Raw genomic sequence first — 22,736 nt, forward strand, 5'->3', positions numbered from 1 at the left:
ACATAAATTCACATTTTGAACTACTTTCACCTTCAATAAAATCCCCCCGCGCACTTGCAAATTGCACATATTGGGTCTATTTGCTCGCACACAAAATTGATAAGCATCCATATCTAAAACGATGTTTCGTGGCAAATTGTGCGACAGTAATTTCTGCATTGGTCACCATTACTCATCCTGCCACCGCGGGCATCCAATTCAGGTCACATTTGATATCAAATCGATTAATTTGAATATTTTTTCAAATGTCTCAAAATCAATTTGTTGCACTTGATCTCATTTTTTTTGTGTGCGCCTCTTAAGCTCTTCATCCGCATCTCGTGAGGTCAGTGTGACATGAGAAGCGCATTTACAAGGTCTCTAGCGTCTCCGAATGTGTCGCCAAAGTGGGATGGCACGAAATGGAAAGTCATTGCTAATGCTATGTTGTGCTTTTATTATGTATTTATGTACCTGTGTAATGGTTGAGAGCATCTGGAGGCGTCCAATCTTAACTGGCGGCGGAAATGGTTCGCGACACGCCACCGAGTCCCCAGCACCGAGTCCCGCCACGTAGGCACAGCCCACAATGAGGTAGCAAACGGCCAGGAAGACGATGGGTCGCTCTGGGTAGCGGAAGCGCGATGGGTCAATGAGGAAAGTGAGAACGGTGAAGAGGCAGCTGGCACAGCAAACAGCTGCCCAAGAAGCAACCCAGTACCGCAGAACAGTCCTCTCGCTTTCCGCAAAAAACATAAGATGGCACGGTGCACCACAGTCCTTTGTTACCTAAAAAATGAAAAGAAGAAAGGAAGAGGATTAATCATAAAAATATTTTTTATTCATAATTTTAATTAGGTGCGCATTAATTATAACATTAATGATTTTATTACGTTAAATAGGCATCAGTTTTTTAGCCAAGGACCATGTTTAAGGGTCTATAAATACCCTAGAAGTGTATAGTATGATATATGTCTATCTTTATACTCAGGGCATATTTCAAATAAATAAATAAATAAGATTATGTTTTCAAAAGGATCAAAATAAATTTTTTCCTGACTAAAAATTTTATGAAAAAGAAACAAAAAATGGATTTTTAATAGTTATTTAAGAATAAAAAACAAACGTTAGAAAAGATCTTTGAACTAACAAAAGAAACGTTCGTTTAATAAAAAGAAAACTTTAATACAAGAGTTTTGAAATATTCCTTTTTAATGGTCAGCGTCGCTCACCGTTCCAATGTTAGCCGGTAGAAAAGTAATTTTCCGAAAACTCTTGTAAACACGCACATTGGCTTACAACAATTTGAAAAGGGTAATTCTTTAAAAAAAATATACGTCTATCGTTGTTAGAAAAGTCAGTCGTTAAGGAATAAACGTTAAGCGTTCTAGATAAATGTCAAACGTAAGAAAAGAAATGTCAGGTATTGACAAATTGTATATTCCCTTTTTAGCTTAGAAAATCTTTAATTTTTCCTGATAAATAATTAAATCAAACAAGGAAACGTCCAAAAGCGTAATCAGCCCATTAATTTCTTTCAAAACAATTGAAAAAATAATGTTTTTTACCATTCAAAAAATGTCTAATTTGCACTCAAAATTGAATGAGAAAAAAATAATTAATGTGACCTTTACAGACACATCCTTTGACCAAAGTTTTTTTTCTTTTAATTTTTATAGGATGCAGCTTTTGAGCATAAAAAGAGCATAGAATAATTTTTACAAAAAAAAAACTTGAAAGAAAAATACAATTTTATTTCTAATTAATTGAATCACCCTGTAGAAATAAAATAATTTTCCTAATGAGCTGATTTCAGAGCCGATAAATTGTTAACTATAATAGGTACTTAGCTAATGCAATTTATTGAAGTAAATACAATGTTTAAAGAAAAAAAAAAGCTTTGCAAAGTGAATGCAAAATGTTTAAATTGCATTAGATAGGAACAAAGTTGAGAAGCTTGAGAAATATAATTATACGTGGACGAGAACTTATCAGAGTGTAAAGTAGGGCATGTGCTGGCAAATGTCTTGATGCTTTACTGAGAATAAAGAATTAAATTGAATGTGAGAGAGAAGGTTGAAAATAAAGTTCAAAATCTGCTCTGAAAAATTAGATTTTTTTAATTATTGAAAGCATTTAAAAAGTTTTTATATAATGGGCATTATGTTGAGTCTTTTGAGTATATGGGGAAAGAGTCTAAAATTTGAATAAAAAATGCAAAGAAATAGCTAGAAATTTATTTGTGGAAGTGTTTTTCCTTAAACAAATACTTTTTTTTTTAATAAAAGAATGTTTGAAAAAAATGAATGAGAATATTTAAGGACTAAAGAAGTCGAAATTTATAGACATTAGAAGTTTAAAATTAAGGGCTGTTCCATTCGAATAAGCAGCTTAACGTGCAATTCTAGCATAAGATATTTTTTTAACGTTTCACGTTAATCCGTTTTCTGAATTTTGACACCATTTCTGACATTTGAATTTCATTTTCTACTGTTTTTTTTTAACAATTCTTTTCGAACATTTGACTTTTATTTTCAAACATCTAACATTTCTTTTCAAACGCTTGATATTTCTTTTTCTTAACGTTTTAAGATGTTTTTCTTCAAATGAGTTTATTCATAGACATATGAAAAACTTTTTCATTTTCTATTTAAAATTATCAAGATCAAATAACATTTTACTGACTTAAACAGAAATTTTACTAGACACAACAAAGTTTTTTACTGTGCAATGTTTTACATCCATTATTATTTTATTAAAACTTTCTCAGAAGTTTTTTGAGACATTTCTGACAGTTTGTTTTTCAAGTTTTCATGTTTTTCCTCTTCATGCTGTCTTGAAAGTTTCCCTTGAAGCTCCTTCCCGGAATTTCCCTACAAAATTCCGTCACATTCCTCCTCAAGTTTCTCCCCACATTTTGCACTTAACTCTTTGATATTCCACACTTTGCATAAAATGTATGTTATGTACATAGATAGCAAAGAGAGAGAGGCAAACATCCTTCGTGGAAGCACATCAGAAGCTCCTGAAAGTCGCTCTATTTTAACATTCAAAAGGGAAAAAGCTCTCAATTCTTGGGAATCCTCTTTGATCCCTCACCCAATGTTTTCTAACCTTCCCGCCGTATGGTAAAGAGTCTTCGTTGAAAGTAAATTAAATCACAAAGTGAATTACGGATGGGGAGTTGAGGCACACACACAGAAGATCTAAATTATATTTTGAAATTTATGAGATAATTGAAATTATCTTGATGCGCTGTTTTTCATTGGAAATGGCGTGAAGAAAAAATGAAGAAGAGAAGTCTTTCATTAAAATATTAACGCGGGTTCTCGCGCAGGTTTTAGCATTAGCTCTTAATCTTCTTTTTCGCTCTTCTAATGCCTTCGTTGGCATCTCCAAGAGTTCTTCAATGAAACTGAAGTTCTGGCAAAAATGTGATAAATGTTGCTGTTTGTGGGAAGCATTTTCAGGGCTTCTTCGGAATGGAAATCATGTAGGGGGAGTTGATGCGGAAAAAAAAGCAAAAGTGCGAGCTTTCCTGATGCGTGCTCGAAAAAAGAGAAAGGGTGAAAATCTATACATATGATTGTTTAGCATAGCTCATTAGCATTAAATCGAGCGATATTTTTCTCCCACAAAATTGATTGAAGCATAAAAAACTGAGAGCATAAAAATGGCAAAGCAGAGGTATACAAGAAAATGATCTTCAGTGGATCTTCGTCTCTGGTGTATTGATTAGAAATCCGATATACAGTGACGATGAATCTCTTGTCTCTCCCTATGCGATGGCTAATTGATTTTCTCGCTAACTGGTCAGATCGCGACGCTTTTATGTACCTGACCGCGCGCTTTTTTTTTCGCCACATCCACGCTAAGAACGTGTTTCTCTCACAGACGACTATCGATCAAATCAATGCTGTTTCTTTGCTAATAATACAGAAATATTCCTTTGAGTTTTTTGTCCCTCTGTGCAGTTCGGCATCTTGAAACACAAACTCCAATGTTGCAAAGTTGCGCGGAATGAAATAATATTCCCTCCGCGCCACGCTGGTTAGTTCACAAATTGACGGTGAAAAATAAGTGAGGCCTTTCACTGCATTTTCAAAAGTACAAAATGAGACTTTTCACTGCATCCCAGACTCCAATTTCGTCTAACCAACATCTCTAATTAATTTTCCCCCAAGAGGCCGTTATCAGTGCACTCGAATCGTGTGCTTGGGCGCTACCAGTCTTTGCGGGCTTTCCCGCCTCTGCTGGTAAAATGGGAGAACACCAATTCACCATAGATGTGTTACACCCAAAATTGGTCAGTGCACGTTTTTCTCGGTGATCGCGGGAGAATGCAGATGGAGGAATTATCAATTTGCACCATCTCAGGGCAATTCATAACTGCACCGAAGACTCAGAGAAAAAAAAACCTCAGGGTGTTGCAAAGAAGTCAAGATTCCTCGGCAAAAGACCATAAGATTCTTCCAGGTGGGAAGACTTCTTTGGCAGAAAGAACACTTCTTTGGTCAAAGCGGTGAGGGAACATTCTACAAAAGAGCCGTTGAAGAATTTAAAAAGGAATTCTTAGTTGGATGTTAAGATGAATAATAATTCGCTTCAAATAACTGATCAGTGATAATGGGGTTAGTTTAGGTCTTGGATAGTTCAGACGTTCGTGACGAAGGTTTGATTACAAGATTATTCGTCAAGATTCGGATTTTTTGTTAAGAAAATTATATTTATTCATAAAGAAGTTTCGGTCTATTTTTCAAGAAGATTCAAACTATTCGTCAAGATTCGGATTATTCGTCAAGATTCGGATTATTCGTCAAGATTCAGATTATTCGTCAAGATTCATACTATTCGTCAAAGTTTGGATTAACTCTTCAAGATTAAAATTATTCGTCAAGAAGTTTCAGATTTTTGGTCAAAATTCTGATTTTTCTTCAAAAAGATTCGAAGTCTTTGTCAAGAAAAAGATTATTTGTCAATAGTCTGATTATTCGTCAAGATTCGGATAATTCTTTAAAATATTCGCCAGATAAACACCCCTTGTTTGATTATCATAATTCCCCGTACGATGTGGTCTATTCTATAAAGAATGTTTTCTTTTTTTTATAATTCATTTGAAAAAAGGTTTTTTTCTGGTATTCTGGCAAAAAGAATTTAAAGATTTTAAAGGTCTAAAAAATTGAAAAGTTGAAGCAGACACATATCAGAAAATATGAAGAAACCTACAATCATATTGAGCCTAGAGAAAAGCAATGAAGAAGCTCAAGAAATGACTAGGCTAGAACATCTTAAATTCGAAAAACAAGAAATATTTGTAAAATGAGAAAATCGCGATAAATTGTTAAATTTTCAATAATTTACGATTAATCCGATTAATCGTTAAACTAAAAAATCACGATCAATTGTTAAATTGTTAAAAACGCAATTAATCGTTAAATTGTTTCAAGATTAATCCTTGAATTGAAAAAACTGCGATTAATCATTAAAATTGTAAAAAAGGCGAATAATCTTTATATTGTGATAAAATCGCAATAAATCTTTAAATTGTTTCAGGATTAATCCTTTAATTGAAAAAAACTGCGATTAATCATTAAATTTGTGAAAAAACGCGATTATTCTTTAAATGTGATAAAATCGCAATAAATCTTTAAATTGTTTCAGGATTAATCCTTGAATTGAAGAAACCGCGATTAATCATTAAATTAAAAAAAAATTCATTAATCTTTAAATTGTGATAAAATTGCGATTAAAATCGCGATTAATTTAAAATATAAGATAACCGCAATCAATCGTTAAATTGATTATTATTAAATTTATTTTATTTAGGTACTTGTTAAATTGATAAAATCGCAATATTATTAATTAAATAATTAATTACAATAAGTTGATTTAATGACAAATATTCGATAAATAATTCCGAATCTTTGTAATATTTTAATAATTTTGAAAATATTCAAAAATACCGAATGCTCATTAAATTTTCCTGAATCTTTATATAATTTCTGGTATTTTCTAAATATTTTAAGAGCATTCATTTTAGATGAACGATATTCCGAATCTATCTAAAAAAATCTAAATGTTTGTTAAACATTCCGAATATTCGTTAAATATTCTGAATCTTCGTTAAACATTCCGAATATATTTTTTTTAAATATTCCGAATTTGTCCATTAAATTTGAAGAATAATACGAGAAAAAGTTTTCCATGTTCCTTCTGACCACCCTGTTGGGATTGCAGATTAATTTTCATTGCTGTTCCGCAGTAATCCACATGGGGCGGTGTGGCCTCCTTCAGAAGGCCCACAGATGCAGCTCTTATGGTGCATTTTGCGAAAGTGAAACTCAAAATATAATATAGGAACACACCCACACTCAATGTGACCCTTTTTTCCCGGTGCTGCTGCTGCATTTCCTCACTTTTTGGCATCACGCTTGGGTGCTTTTTAATTGAAAGTCGCGCGCAATCCAATTTATCGCAAATCGCACGAGAGTGAGAGTTCACAGGTCAAAGAACGCTAAATGCCGGGGTGTTCATCACTCAAAAAGCTCCATCAGTTGGACTTCTTGGTTTAATCTCTTGCAGAGTGGACCTTTGAGGGTGGGAGGAATTGCGCAGCTTCGTGTGGTCAGAGAAGAGATCTATGGGAAATTTTTGCTTAGAGCATTGCCATGTGACTTTTGCCTTTTTCGCGGTAACATCTCCTCCACCATCTTCTGCTCAAATATGTACCAAAGAGGTGAAATACACGATCGCAGTTCCCGCTACATTGATGGGTCTCGCGGGCCTCGCCCAGAGGGGCCATCGCAATGGTTGCGGATGGCGGGCGGAGGACGCGAGAGAGATGATGTGGAGTCTGTGGCGCAAAGGCATCAATTCTCACACAAATTCATTCGCGCTTGAGGCATTTGTAGCCTCAATTGGGCCATCGAAGACCAACACAGCGCACAACATTAAGTCAACCTTGGTGCATTTATAATCAATTTCCTTCCCGAAGAAACATTTAGGTGGAAAATTCCAGCGAAAAAAAAAGAGAAGCGAATTGAAAAACAATATGAGAGAAATTTTTCACGCTTCAGCAGTTGGAAATGTAAAGAATTTGGGGGAAAATTAATGAAATTCAAATGGATGTTTTTTTTCTTCATTTACCTTGATCTTCTTTTCATTTTCTTCTTACTTTGTGGAAGTTATATAAGAAATTTCCAATTCAAACGTTTATTTTGCAACATCTCTCTTAGCTCTCTACTGAGGAAAGTGAGATCTTCAGAGACTCTTGATTGAGGTGAAGCAACACTTTTTATTGAATTATTGATATTTTTTGTGTAAATTTTAGACCAAAATGTAAGAATACGAGAGTCTGGGGCCAATTGAATATTTCAGGAAACTCTTCATTTCTTAAAATCCATCAAAAATATTTTTTTTAAAACACGAAATTTAGAAAAACTGAGCTTCTAACTATATACAAGTTTCAATGAAGGGCTTGAAGAACATTTTTTTTTATCATAAAACATAAAGCATAAAGGCTCCAACAGATGGACGAGAAATTCCTCGTGCGGTGCGGCGCGGCGAGGATTTCGTGGCCCTTCGTCGCTTCGGATTGGCAGAAAAACGTTCTCGTACGGTGCGGTGAGAATGTGTGTGCCATTTCTCGCTTCTGATTGGCCGAAAACCTCGCCGCGCCGCACCGCACGAGGAATTTCTCGTCCATCTGTTGGAGCCTTAAACTGAATATTTCCATTGCACTGACTGGCTTTTTCGTCAAGTACGTAGTCACGCAACATCCATCAAATGTCTCTCTGGGTTGTTTTTATAACCCTCAAAGTATCGGATGTGGCTTCCCCCAAAATGTCTAAGTTTTATTTAAAAGCTCAATTGAAATCAACGCAAAATTTCCGTGTTATTTTCCATAAGCAACAGTTTTTCATTCCTCTTGAAATCAGTCAGAAATCACAGGAGTGTAGTTAGGAACTTGTTAAAGGAGGCTGTTGAAAATCGATAAAAATTATTTCTCTTCTAACGTATGAATTTTTTAAATTGAATATTGCTTCTTTTAACGCCTTTCGCTTCTTTTTTACGTTTGACAGTTTATCGAATTTAGATTTTCCTTTTCTGATGCATTAAGTATTTTCTACATTTGACAGTTTTATAAAGTTTGACTTTTCTTATTTCTTTCTAACGTTTGAAGTTTCTTCTAATAAATAACATTCGCATTAACGTCCGATGCTTCATTGTTTTTGACATATTTTTTTTAAACTTTCTGTGAATCTTCTCTAACGTTTAAAGTTATTCTTTTATGTTTGACAGTTCTCATGTAATGTTGACATTTATTTCTTAAATTTGACGTTTCATGTTTAACGTTTCAAGATTTTAAACTTAACATTTAACGTTTCTTTTAAAAATCTATGATTTCTTTTTTACGTTTGACACTCTTAAGTTAACTTTTATAATATTTCATCAGATGCTTAATTTTTTATTATTTGAAATTCAATTTCTAACGATTGACAATTCCTAATCATTAAAAAAATCTTTTTAACGATTAAAAAATGTTTTTTGGTATGAAAAGAATTTTATTTTAATTCTGGAAGATAAAACTTGAACTTTCTAAATTTTTTTGGAGTTGCTAAAACCTCTAAAATAACCTCCCTGACTACGCTCCTGAGAAATCAGCTGTTTCGAGACACTCTTTGCGGACACAGACTATGAATAAAAAAAAATGAATAAACTTGAAGTTGTAAAACAACGGGGGTCAAATGAATCTTCTTAGAGCATTTCTTCTTAGCATCTCGCCAGTCTAACTGTTTCTTTTCTCAGCCCAAAGAGATTTGTGTGAGATGAAGAAAAAAAATGTCTCTTTTTTATGATCTCCAGATGAAACCGCGTGCGTGCGAGAAAAATGATGGAAATCAGTTGATTTGTCAATTTTTATTTTAAAACATTTTAAAGGAAAGGTGCGCGCGCTTTTTCCAAATTAATCATCCTGTATGGAAGGTTCTTCATTGCTGCTTGTTTGCCATCAATCGTCAATAAATTGAGAGCATTTTATGATTCGCCCAAGAACAGTAAGACAAAAAACCTTCCGCATTTACGTTAGAATTCTAACAGTTCCAACTGAGAGAGAAAGAGGCTGTCTTAGGAGCAACCCAAAGAGGGATCTTTATGATGAGATTTTGGTGTGTTGAGCTAAAAATAAACACCCAATTTGAACTCATTTTGCCGGCAAATGATTGTTCAAGAAGCCGTAAATTGGGAGATTTGTGGAAGTTGAACAATAAATTCACCTGGCGGGCGGCCCCCAAAACCTCAATCGGCAACAAATCGACGATTGAGAAGATAATAATTTGTGATAAAAATCTCTTCGCGATTTAGTCAATTTTGAATTTGCATAGGAACACGGAGAAATCCCACGAAATGCCATCAAAGTCAATTTGGTGTTTCAATCATAAATTCACCGGAGAAGCCCCCCCCCCACACACAGTTCGCCCCCAAGAGGCTGTGTCTTTTGGGGGATTTGAGCTCCAATCCACCGAGAAAATTCTCTTCTAAATGCAAATGTGATTTTCTCACTTCTCGGCATATTCACCTTCTGAATTCTTAATTTGCCAAATCCCTTCCAAAGTTCTCTCTACATTTGAATTCTGAATTCAAACAGAGAATTGTGATTAAAGCATCACATCTCAATGAACTCTCTCTGTGGCTGCTTTTGACACATTTCTCTTCAATTTATTTCCACATAGCTCCGAGATTCTTTGGAGCTCTCTCAGCCATTCAAATCATAACTCTAAAATATTCCCAACTCACTCATTTGGCTAAAAAGTTCACCTTATCAGTGTACTTCATGCTCATTTTGCTTTAAAAAGTCATCATCTCATTGCGAGCGATAGCATTGCGCGGAGAAGCCGTGGAAAATGTTGAAATTAACATTATGTGGAAAGAGATAAAAATGTGAAACATAATTGGCTTTTATGCAAAGCTCTGCCCCATCTGAAGATTCAAACTTTTATCAAAAGTGCCATCGAGTGTTTTGGTTTTATTACCTTCCCACTCCGAACAAGACAAAAATTCGCTTTGAATTCTAAATCTATTGTTGTCTGCTGCCTTTATTCTTTATTCTTTAGAAGAATCTGACGATAATTCTCTTTTTTTAATACCAAGGAAATAGCCCATTAACGAGTGAATAAATTTAATATTCACATTTTTTTTTGATAAAATTGCAATAAAAACGTTAGATAAAAAAATTATTCTCAAAAATAAAAATTCCTGGAAGGAGTTTAGTCAAAACTGTCTAAGAATTTTTTTTTATTCAAGGAGAAAAATTTAATATGGTTAATTTTATGTATACAGGATTAAAAAAGAATAATATTACATACAATTTAAAATGATTGATCACTAACTATTATCAATTTTTAAAAACTGAAAAAATAAAAAGGCAATTTATTAAATTTAACGTTTTTCTTTATTTTTTTGCATTGTTTTTATTAAAAAAAAAGTTTTAACTGGTACACAAATCTCTCATTCTCAATAGATATTATAGTGCCTTGCTAAAATAATTTCATTAAATTAAGATTAGCGAACAAAAAACGTAATTAACCATTTTACCCCAGGGTTGGGCAAAATGGTCAATGTGCAAGAGTTTGTAAAATGAACTGAAAATGCATTTTCCCGTTAAAATAGAAAGAAATTGGCTGAGACAAAGTTGTAGCCCGGAAAATTTGCCATAAGATGGTTGTCATGAGAAATCTCAAATATTTCCACGGAATTCAGGAAAAATTAATCTCCCAAAAATTCACCATTTTACCCCAGGTTCCCCTAACAGCAAGGAAAATATAAATAGTTTTACCATTGATTATTTCTGGAAAAGACCAATAAAGATTTACTCAAAAATGCAAAAAATGACGTCACTATTGCAGTTTATTAATATTAGATTTTTTACATTAATCTTTAATTAATTTCTTTCGGGTATAAATCCCCTAAGATGAATAAATTCTTTTTTAACAAAGACAGAAAGGATGTTATGCATTTTCTTTATTTGAAGGATTCTAAAGTGAATAAATTTCCTTGAAAATCGAATCGTAAAATGCTGACTTATTTCTATTACTTAATGGCGTTTTAAATTAATTGAAAGTCTGATGATTTTCCAGGAAATGCAGAAAAATTTATAATTATTCCAAAGTTGAAAACTTAATTTTATGAATTGTAACTTTGGTTAATTTTGCAGACATTTTAATAAAAAAAATTATCACATTCCGCAAAATTCCTAAAATTAATATACTCCATTCGGTAAAAAGGACTTTATTCACAAAATATGGATTTTCATTTAAAAATGAAAAAATTCTAATTCAATAATCCAAATGAAAAAAAGAAATGAAGATTCTAATTTTATTTGAAACTTCTCAGAATTTTATGTTGCTTTTTTATGTTTTATGTTCTGTGTGTAACGAAATGTTCCACACTGATCTCAAGCACAGCCTTTTGGGCATATTTATAAATCATAATTCTAATCTGTGACGGGACAGGTATTCTCCGGAGAGAGATTCTAGATAGTGCCGAAAGCGCATTTCAGAAGTGAGATCAGGGTTTTGGATCGTGAATATGAGATTGAGGAAGTAATGGCAAAAGCAGCGCGACTCACCTTTCCGCCCACATTGAGTTCATAGCCCAACCCAGGTGGGGTCTTCAGCTGCACCGGGCACACGAAGCCAATATTCCTGTAGGGTCCTACACCCGTGTGCTCACTCGCGCCCTTGTGAACGTTAATGCGGCGTGATTTGCTACCCGTACCCGGTGGTGGACCCACAGTGGGGGTAGCTGTTGTGGCGGTTGTATTCTCCGCCACACAGATCTCCTCACCACCGGCTTCGGGGAATTTTGAGCATTCGAGATTTTCGGGCCAGTGGAAGTTGAAGCGCTGCATGATCTCCTCACAGAGACGAGCGCTCTCACAGAGATTCCTACACGGTGGTATGGGACGATCTAGAACCGTGCAGATGGGCACGTAGAGGGTGCAGAGGAAGAAGTGGATGTCGGGGCTACAGTTGACCTTGATTAGTGGCATAAACTGCACCAGTTCCATGCCCGCCTCCTCCTGCTTCGTGTGCCCAATGAGGTTTGGCATGATGGTGGTGTTGTACTGCATATCCATGCATACGGACACCGTGATGGGTTCGCAACGGTTGTGATGTGGCAGGGAGAGGTCATCGAGGAGTTCCGTGGATTCGTGCCGGTGCACAGCGGTCACAAGGATGGCCCACCAAACACCCAACCAAACCACCAACAATTTCTTCATTGCACCAACACGCACGCACCCACACACACAAATGCACTTTAAGCGGAATCCAACAAAGGGATTCCACCAGACACGCTTTTTGGGTTTAATTTGTAAGCTTTTCCACTTTTTTCCACACTATTTGGTCATCCTGCTGGCATACGTGCACGTCACAAGGATCACGATTCACCGCAGAGACACACCGAATCCACTAGCAATCACTACAAAATTTATTCACGGAGCTTTCTGAGAGCGCGCAACCAACAACGAAACAACCTAACCGGTTCGGAATCTAAACAACAACTAAAATGCCAAAGAACTAAACAGAAAAATCAAGAGCTACCGAGACTCAGTGATTCTGGAATCAGAATCTGATTCTGATTCCTGCTGATTCTTTGTGATTCCGCGTGATTCTGTATGCCAATTGATTCGGTCTTTTAGTTTGAACAACAAATTAGACAATAGACTACGTTTCTTGAAAAGTCTTGATAAATTTTTTATGAAAATTGTCTAGATTTTGAGGAAAACTTGTAAAAACTTTGTTTTTTTTAATATCATGTTTGTAAAATGATTTAAAAAAAAATGAAATTTTAAAATGTTTACGATTTTTAGAAAATTTCCATATATCGTGCATAACATCCTTTCTTTTATATAATACGAATAAAATTATTAATGAGTAATTTATATAGGGGAGACCGGGGTTAAAAAAGTCACTTAAGGGTTTAGAAAAAGCTCAAAATATCATATTTCCCAAATAGATAAAACGAAATGTATAGCTCATTTCTTAAGAAAATTTACTGCCCTACAACTCTTTCTCATATCATTTTGTTCTATCTAGCTAGGAAATATGACATTTTAAGCTTTTTCCAAACCCTTAAGTGACTTTGTTAGCCCCAGTCTCCCCTACTTTTTGTTTTCTTTTCAGGAATTTTGTTTAATAATTTTATTTTGCTTTATAACGTTTTATCATGTAATGTGCGTAACATCCTTTTAACTCAAGATCTGATGAAAATAGCACAACATTCTTATTAAAATAATGCCTTATTACATACTTAATAAGTATTTCTCGTATTTTTGAAAAAATTGTAAATCTAAAGAATCAGATTCAGCAAAAGATTCTGATTCTAGAATCAATAAATTCAGAATTTCCCCTTGCCTCGAGATATACTTTTATAAGAGATTTTTTGTAAGTGTAAGTGTGTTTTGTTTGCATGTATGCTTATTTACAGTGGGGTCACGTAGTATGACTATTGACTATGTTATAAAGCACAGACATAATTTGCTTTTTTTAGTAAAAAAAATGAAAAGAAATTTCAATAATTAATTTTTGATATTTTTTTTTTTAATTTTAAAGGAATAATCCTTAATTTATATGAAAACAATACTTTAGTAAATAAAAAAAAAACTTCTTTCAGCCCAATCTATTCAAATTTTGAAAAACTATTTTTTTAAGGCTCCAACAGATGGACGAGAAATTTCTCGTGCGGTGCGGCGCGGCGAGGATTTCGTGGCCCATCGTCGCTTCGGATTGGCCGAAAAACGTTCTCGTGCGGTGCGGTGAGAATGTGTGAGCCATCTCTCGCTTCTGATTGGCCGAAATCCTCGCCGCACCGCACCGCACGAGAAATTTCTCGTCCATCTGTTGGAGCCTTTAAGCACTTAAAGTTATTAAAAAAAATTCTTTGAGCGTACTAAATACCTATATTACAATGGATAAGTCTCTAGCATAATGATTATTTTTCAAATCTTTATAATTCAAATAAGAAATAAATTTAAAAAATAATTCACGCAAACGGACAAGCGGAAGAAGTCATTTTCGAAATAAACTATTCAATGTTTTATGCTCGTCATGCTTCCATCATAGACACAGTTCTTTGGTAGAAATATCCGATTGAACGTGTCTTGGGAAGAAGGCGAATTTAATAAAGCTTTCTGAAAGCTCTTGTCTATCCTCCGGAAATACATAATTCCCTGAAGTTTAGAGCTTTGAACATAGCAAAGACACCAAATATATGTATGCAGCGACATCTAGCAATACATAATCCTTCAAAATATTTTGCTCTTAACCCTTTTGTGACTTCAAACAATACTGCATTAGGACTTATATTTTATATCGTTTTTAAATAATTTTAAAAATTTGCCTAATTGATTTATTCACTAAACAATTATAAAAGAATACTGTACCAGTATTTTAACGATGTCTTTGCAGAAAAACTCCACCCTTACCTAACGATGTCGTACGAATCTCCTAAATGATCTCCGCGGAAAATTTCCCAAATTCTCAAAAAATCCACTAAAAATTAATAAAAATTAAAAGTCATGATTTTTATTTTGATCCACGAAGGAAAATGCATCTGATTTATTTTATATTTAAATGTCTGAGAGTGTCTCATGTCTTTTACAGATAGACAGAGGGGTCAGGTGATGAACCCCTGCTGTATTTAAATTCCAAGTTTTTGATCCAGTTTACACAGAACATCGTTATTTTGGTGGATACAATGTGTTGGCTACACTGCTTTTTAACATTCAATAACATTTTCTTTTTTATTTTTTTCTTATTTTCTCTTTGTGTGTCGATGTGATTAACATAAAATGCGGCAAGAAAATATATATGTATGTATATAATATTAATGGGTTCTCTTGGAGAATTTCGGACAAATAGTTTTGATGTGACTCCGATGAAATTACTAACTATCCTTAACACTGGTTTTATTTCCTGTTTACATTTTTTTTTCTTCAATTAGGGTTCTTTTTTATCATCTTCAACTTCCTCACTTGACTAGTCAATCTTATAAGTTTAGATTTTCTTTAATCATTTTTCTTGTTTTATTTTTAAATTAATTACAATTATATTATAAAATTTACTCCTAACTTCGTATATATACTTTTTTCTTTATCTCTCACATCGCTCAACGTGCTCGTTTAATGCATAAAAAGTTTTTTTTTGTGGATTATTTTAAGAATCTCTCTCACGGAGATGACAAATTTTCTCTGTTTTTTTTTCTTTCCTTTAGCATTGATCTTGCGCGCCTCAGAGGGTGGGGGGAGTGAGTGGGTTTTGCGGGGGAGAAAAGAAATCTCAATTTCGATATTTTGCCACAATTTGTCTTCGTCTGCCAAAAAGTGAGACGAAGAAACTTTCCATTTAGCCCCAATATTTCCACCACACACACAATGCCAAAGGTTGCGACCTTGTGGCTCTTCAATGGGGAGGTGGGGTGGGGGAAGGTTTTATTGATGATCCTGTCCTTTTAATTTTTTGGCGCCAAAGGGATGAAAGAAGACGTTGGAAAAGCCTCTCTCTCGCACCCTTCCCTTCCGCACTAACCCTGTGGCATTCCATTGAATAGGAAGTATAATTAGATATGAATTTAATTGCACGAAATTACAAGGCAAACGGAGATTCATAAAATGCCTTCGGGGCAGATTTTATTATAAATTCCACCGCGTGCTTTTTTGCACCATCTTCGCCCTTTTTTTTCCCTCTCATTGCATATGGATGGACTATTTTCTGCCCAGGAAGCTACACAACCACGGGAGAGCATCGCGCATTTGGATTGCCTATATAGACTAAAAAGATTGTATACCTCAAGCCCCCAGAATAAGTGGAAGTTCGTGATCTCGGGCGTGCAATAAAATATACGGATTGTATGGATTTCTATGCTTTTCGGTGCAGTGGATTCAAGAACATTGTGCCAGGAGATTTCAAACGGCGGCTGAAGGGAAAAATTTTGTTTAAAAATTAATTAAAATTGATTTCACTTTAACCCTTTCAGTTCATTGGGTCAGACACTGAGAAAAATATGAAATAGACTTTTCTTTTTTATTCTGTCAAAAAAATTAGGTTAAATTTTAACAGTTTGACATTTGACAGAATATTTAAATTCAAAGCAAAGTTATTTTTTACTGAACTTTGAGGGAGAGTTTTTGGGAAAAGTTATTCAGGTTTAATAATTGGAAAATTGTTGACAAAAGGACATTATAAAGTATTAACATGATTGAGGTTAGGTGTTTTGAGACTTTACACAAGGAATAGGGGAGACATTACACAAGGAGTTAAGAAACAAAACACTTTTGGGACAACAGAAGAAGGAGCTTAGTAAAGATTTTTAATATGAAGGAAAAAGGGTGTTTTTTGAGAATATTTTAATTTATTCCGAACATTTATAAATATTCGGAATTTTTGGGAATAATAAGAATTTTAACGGCTTGGGCGTTATTCAGTAATAAAGAAACCTTTGAAATTCGCTTGAGATCTTCAAATTTCAGTGAAAAATTCAGACAGGACAGATTTAAGATATTAAGGATCACAGAGTGGGAGTTTTTTAGGTTAAGTTTTTTAAGGTTAAAGGGTTATTTTACAATGATTAGATAAAGTTTAGATACGTAAGGTAGGGTCAAGGAGTGAAATTTGACACATATGGGTACAGGGATACGGTTTGACGTTCTTTTTCACAAGGATATTACATTTTGAGGTTAGGGATGACATGTAGACTTTCACAGAGGATATTTCACACAATACACAGGGCGCCATGAAGGATATAAAGGAACAGATTAAAGATTTATTTTATATGAATCAAGAGCATTTTTCAAATGAATTAAAAAAATTATTCTATTAGCTAAGTATCAGCTATTGAACTTCAGCCGCTAATAATTTCATAGCACACACCTCCAATGCAGAAAGATGGAATATGGAGTAAAATCAGACAGACGCATTAAAAATAGCATTTACTGTGTAGATTTCTATGATGGATGTGGGCAAAGTGGTGCAAAAAAAGGCAATTTAAAAATCCCCATGGTTTGACTTTGCCAAAGGGGGTTCTGTGTGCAAGAAGCCCTGGCTAAAAAGACGGGGGAAAGAATTCCTCAATTGAAATTAAAATTATGCCGAAGCAATTATTTGCAATCACCAGTCACGCTCTTGCGATGCACATAAGTATGCGATATGGAACAGGTTTTTATGCTGCAATTGACTCCTTAAACCACGTGTGTGTGATTTATTCCAATACAGTGCGAAGCTTTCAAGATTTTTTTTCCTAGATGTGACCCCATCTTGTTTTCCTCTTGGAGTCCAGAGGCCTTTCTTCGTCAGCAAGTGCCACTAATTGGCTGTGGCGTGTCTGTATGGCGTGCATTTCTCAATTAGAGTCAATTTATTTATCCAGAAATGATACGCGTCAATGGCGACGCAAGCAAAAGGACGCGGCGTTACTTTTTTGAACATAACCTCAATTTTTTTTCAGCGAATTTCCCCCCGCGCCTCTGAGAGCTGGCGCAAATAATCTCATGCACAGGAAATTGTTGCCAAAATCACCGCGGAGTTGTGTGAAAATGCCAAAAGTCAATTCTTTTGACAGTTCATGACCCCTGTAAGGCTTTTCCGCCAAAAAAATCTGCTCCATCATATTTTTTTTAGGGTGATATGTGTTTAACTTATTGTTCAACTTCCTTGGGCATCTTCAAATAGCCAGCAGTGGTGGCAAGAAATGCGAGAATGGCAACGGTGTTTACCATAAATTTACATTTAAAAGATATACCTTTTGTCTTACAGTGTTCCATGTATACTTCTATAATTACATTCATAGATTTAATTTATCTCTTCACGCTGAGAAAATTCTTCTTTTTTTAATAATTTGAATGTGTCTTACGATGAATTACGTCTAAAATGTATTTACATTTAGCTCTATGAAAGCAGTGCCGGTACAGAAATTTTCAAATTATTTTGTATAGAACTTTTCCATTTGTAACCGACACTGCATACAATGCCTCCAATGACTTCCACTGTTTAATTTGATATTTATAAATGTTATAATGTTTCTGACAGAGATAATGACTGAAATTTACTATTTATGGTTCCATGTGAGATAAAGTTTAGTTATAGATCTAATTTTTCTTCTTTTTTTTCTGACATATGTACTTTTTTTTTTTCAAAAAGCTAAAGATGCGTTGACAAATGCAAGTGTTTATAACAGATCTGTATAACAGTTTTGACATTTCAAAATTACAACAGTATCTACTTTTATTCAATGCCCACTATAGATAGACAAAAATACTGACCATACGAATTTGACGCTCTTTAGCTTGCTTTTCAGTCTTGTCATATTTGACATTTCGTATAGCTGTCAAATTAGTATGTCTTGCCAACGCACCTGTCACTTTTTTCTGAGGGGTTTGTATTTTGAATTTGCCATCGAGCACACTGAAAACTCATCATCATCTATGTACAATGTTTCTAAAATTAAAAAATGTAAATATTCACAAAATGTCATTCCGCCCATATAGCTGTCTCTTTTCATCCTACAACCTATTTAATTTTTCTTTTTTTTTAAATCAATTTTCCCACAATGGTTCAAGTCTTTGCTCTGCATCCCCTGTGGCAGTTTTTTTTTGTTACTGCACCTCAAACTGGCTCATCGCGGAGCTCCAGCTGGGTGGATCAGTGAAAATGTCGCCCCGAGGCTGTTCTCCGGCCAGCAGTTAGGGTCCCATTGCGTAGCGGTAGAGCTGGTCCCGTGAGGAATGCCTCAGGCGGCATTGGGGGTGTGTAGTTGCTGATGGTGCCATTTGGGTGCTTGGGCATCAGATGATCTTGACTGAGCTGCAGAAAGGCCGCCGCGCCAGGTGGCTGCGGGGCACCGCGTCTTGGTGGCGGCGGCGGCGCCTCTAGCTATAGCTCAGTCACTGGAATTGGCCTAAGTCCCGGATGGTGGTGTCCGTATCCAGTTAAGCTTGGGTGAACAGCTAAACTGCATGGATGCGAATGGCGCGACATGTAGTCTTCCTCAGCTGAGAAAGTCTTTTGGTATTCACGTTCCTTCCTACCAAGAGCTGAATTGCCCCAACCCCCCTTGAGAACCTCCCGAATGCGTCGACGACAGCGGTAGAGGATAAGAGCAAGAGCAGTAATAGTAGCAGCAGCTCCAACAACTAAAGCTCCAATTATAGCCTGTCTCCGTGGATCAGCATGCATACAGCCCAGAAGTTCAGGAGAAATAGCTCTTAGGGGTTCTTCTCGAAGTCGTTCCGGTGCAGCACAAAGTACTCCACCAGGTGGCTGACTTCCATTTGAGCGTCCAACAAGAAGTTGTCTCAGCCAGAGGAGTCGACAATCGCACACCAGAGGATTCTCGGAGAGATCAAGAGTATGGAGTTCAGTCCACGGGAAGAGACCCTCAGCCAGAGTTACCAGAGCGTTATCCCTCAAGATCACATGACGCAAATGTGGAAGGCCACTCAGTGCACCTTCCTGCACTTCAACGAGAGCCTTGTTGGAGGACAAAGTCAAAGATTCGAGGTTTGTATTTGTGGCAAAAGCTCCAGCTTCTACTTTGCGCAACTTCAAAGAGCCCGAAATATCGAGACGTCGAAGATTTGTAAGTCCAGCAAAGGCTCCTTCAGGGATAACTTCAAAATCATTCTGTCCCAGTGTTAAGTCTTCGAGCCTTCCCAATGTACTTAGCTCTCGTGTTGGAATACGATGAAGACGATTATCTGAGAGATCTAGCGTTCTAACTTGCTCGAGTCCTTTAAAGGAATCCGTTGAAATGTTTGCCAGAGCAGCTCCACGAAGATCCAACTTTGATAGAGCTGTTAGGGATTCAAAAGATCCCGCTGGGAGAGTTGTGAAGGAGTTAAGTCCTAGGAAGATCTCAGCAATGGCTTTAAGTGGGAGAAAAGCATCACTTGGTACCGATGTTAGGGTATTGTCGTCTAGATAGAGAACCCGAAGGTTTGTTAGTCCATCGAAGGCTCCTGAAGAAATCCGAGAGATCCTATTCTGGCCTAGATTTAGCTCTTCTAGTTTCACAAGAACATTAAAGACATTCCTATCGAGTTCATCAATGAAGTTCCCCCGTAGATTCAGGACAGTTAGGGCTGTTAGTCCAAAGAATGTACGATTGTTGATTGAGCCAATTTTGTTGTGGTTCAGATGCAACTCCTGAAGCTTCTTCTGATATCCAAAAGTTTTGACTGGAATGTTGAACAGATGATTGTAGCTGAGATCGAGGAAGAGGAGCTCAGCATAAAACTGGAGCGATGAATCAATCATCTTTATTTTGTTATTCTTAATCACAAGACGTCTAATTGAGGGATTAAGGGCAATTGGGAGGACATCCAGATGTCCTTCTCCACACGTAACTACTAGTGTGTCATCATCGCAGTCGCATGCTGTTGGGCAGTTGGCAAGGGCAGCAGTTGGTTCAATGATCGCAGCTACGATCGCGATCACAACAGCGACCAACATCGCGATCAATGGTCGCCACCTGAAACAAGAAGAGAAGACATAGATTAGGCAAAATCTAAGTCTGATTGAGGGTTGTTAACTATGAAGGTTTTATGTGGTTTTGACAGTAGTTGTCAGTTATAGATAATTTAAATTTGAAGAAGTTCTATAAAACTTTGATTGGTTGATCGAGAATATAAACTAAAAAGAATTTTATAGTTTTATCAAGAAGTATCTTATCAATAAAATTTAAATCTGATGAGGCGTAATTAAACTGAACAGAATTTGAAAACTTCAACGGAAATATCAGTTAATGATTCAAATTAAAATGAAATAGTTAATTTTAGATATACTATCATGACGCTTTTAAGCAAATTGATGGGCTTTTATGTTGAATCAAAGCATTGATGATATTACATTATTATGTTGGTTTTTCCTCCCACTTTTTAGAGCTTTCAGAAGCTCCCGCTTTCATTACGCACACCATTTGAGAAAAAGTTTTAATAACACTTCCCGTTTGAATTGAAAAGGAAAATATTTTCAATTTTCATACACGCATTAGTTTTATACAGACGACCCAATTTTTCCAACATATGTACATATTTGCAAATTTTAGTTCATAATTTTTTTTTTTTAAATTATTTCACCATGGGCGGAAATTGATGTTGTCGAAACAACAAACGAAGCGTGCACATAATGCAGAATTTGATGTGAAAATAGCGGAAAAACGGTTGAAATTGTCATTTGCAATTTTCCACAAATTTACCCAACCCCCTGGGGGGTTGATGTTCTGGCATTCACCCCACATTCCAACATTAAAAAGCATCTGTAAAAGCTCCACCAATGTGCAGCAATGTTTAACCAATATTTCACATAAACACCCATTCTTTTGAATTTGTTTTCTTCTTATGAATCCAAATGTGAAAATAGAGGAATGAATTTTTCAGTAAATTCCTACAGAAAATAAAGAAAACTTCCGTGACAAAGAAACGTGCTGTTTGTTTTCATGAGAACTCTATCCTTTCTATGTTTCTAACGCAATTGCAAATACTTCGTTGTAGCATAAAATGTGAATTATTAATTTCAATTCTTTCCTTGGTAGTGATTGACAAAAGGGGGTTGAAGTAGGAAATGAAGAAAAATTCAGTAAATTGTGCTTAAGCTATGGGAATGTTGTACATCACTGACCCGAACATTGATAGAATGTTCAATGAAGTATCCTTTTTGCTTGCAAAAGGATTGAACTCAATGCGGAGGGATTTATTGAAAATCCTTTCTATATCTATTTCCATACCCAACCAATCCCCATTAAAACCATACCCAAATTGTTGAAAACCCCATCATGCATTCCCAATATGGAGTGAAAGTGTTTTCAAGTTCTATCCATTACTGGATTAATTTAAAAGTTCCTCAATCGAAGAATATATACACAAACAACCACAACACTCCGAACAAGGGAAAGTTTTCAAAATGCACCCCTATAGCATTGCATATGAATAAAGTATAGATGTAATGTAGTTAGTAGGTCAGTGGAATCAACCTCATGTCGTCGGGGGCAGTGACCGCAATTTTTGCAAACGAAAAGCAACCCCTATATCTTTCAAGGGGGATGGCTGCCCCATATCAGACATGGGGATTATTAATGACAGAGTAATCACACAGTTAGTGTGCGACATACCCCACATTGCGGGGACCAGGGAGGATGTGAAGATTAAAATATCATCCCCTGCAGATGCTTCAACTGTGGGGCTATTTCTCATTTCCACTCCTCGACGTCTGGGGCGTTATTTAAATTTATTTCTCATATTTATTTTATAGCATTTTATTTATTAATTTATATTATTTACTTTGTTAATTAGCTTTGAAAGCTTTTGCATTTCTATATTGAAATAAATGTTTGCAAAAGAAATTTATATTTTGCACGTATTTCAAATGGTTGCTATAAAATTCTCCTTAATTGTGACAGATAAACTATAAAATGTGACATAATTAATTTATGAATTGAATCAAAGTTGAATCAAATTATTCCTTGATATAACTGTGAAAAAAAAAGCTAAAAAAATGTTTTTATGTGACATAGAACTATAAAAATTCAGATAATTTTGACATACGAACTATAAAATTTTTCAGTTAAAAAATCGCAATAAACACTTGGAAATTAAATTATTCTTAAAATATTGTTTTAGTAAAATCGAGTTTAAATTCTTTGGGATTATTATTTTTATTATAATTTTCCTATAAAAATAAATTCAATTTTTTTTGTTGAGATCTACC

The 22,736-nt window shown here is 35.3% G+C and overlaps 2 protein-coding genes across 4 annotated transcripts in view; both read right to left on the minus strand.

Annotated features, from left to right (window-relative positions):
- LOC129795536 (frizzled) overlaps nucleotides 1-12,543 on the minus strand; it is a 64,778-nt gene extending 52,235 nt beyond the window's left edge. For 2 of the 3 annotated variants that reach the window (XM_055836921.1, XM_055836922.1), the window contains exons 1-2: nucleotides 11,606-12,529; nucleotides 454-768 (exon numbers count right to left, since the gene is read on the minus strand). In XM_055836921.1, coding sequence (XP_055692896.1) covers nucleotides 454-768; nucleotides 11,606-12,259 — 969 coding nt within the window. In that variant the 5' untranslated portion in view covers nucleotides 12,260-12,529. Of the gene's footprint in view, nucleotides 1-453; nucleotides 769-11,605 lie in introns of all 3 variants that reach the window. The other variant, XM_055836920.1, reaches the window with a different exon arrangement.
- Nucleotides 12,544-14,561: 2,018 nt separating this feature from the next.
- LOC129795554 (protein slit-like) overlaps nucleotides 14,562-22,736 on the minus strand; it is a 61,921-nt gene continuing 53,746 nt past the window's right edge. Inside the window, exon 2 of the mRNA XM_055836944.1 lies at nucleotides 14,562-20,502. Within this exon, the coding sequence (XP_055692919.1) occupies nucleotides 18,906-20,502 (1,597 nt within the window). The 3' untranslated portion in view covers nucleotides 14,562-18,905. The remainder of the gene's footprint in view (nucleotides 20,503-22,736) is intronic.

This window comes from Lutzomyia longipalpis, chromosome 4 (assembly GCF_024334085.1).
Source record: "Lutzomyia longipalpis isolate SR_M1_2022 chromosome 4, ASM2433408v1".
Taxonomy (NCBI): Eukaryota; Metazoa; Arthropoda; class Insecta; order Diptera; family Psychodidae; genus Lutzomyia; species Lutzomyia longipalpis.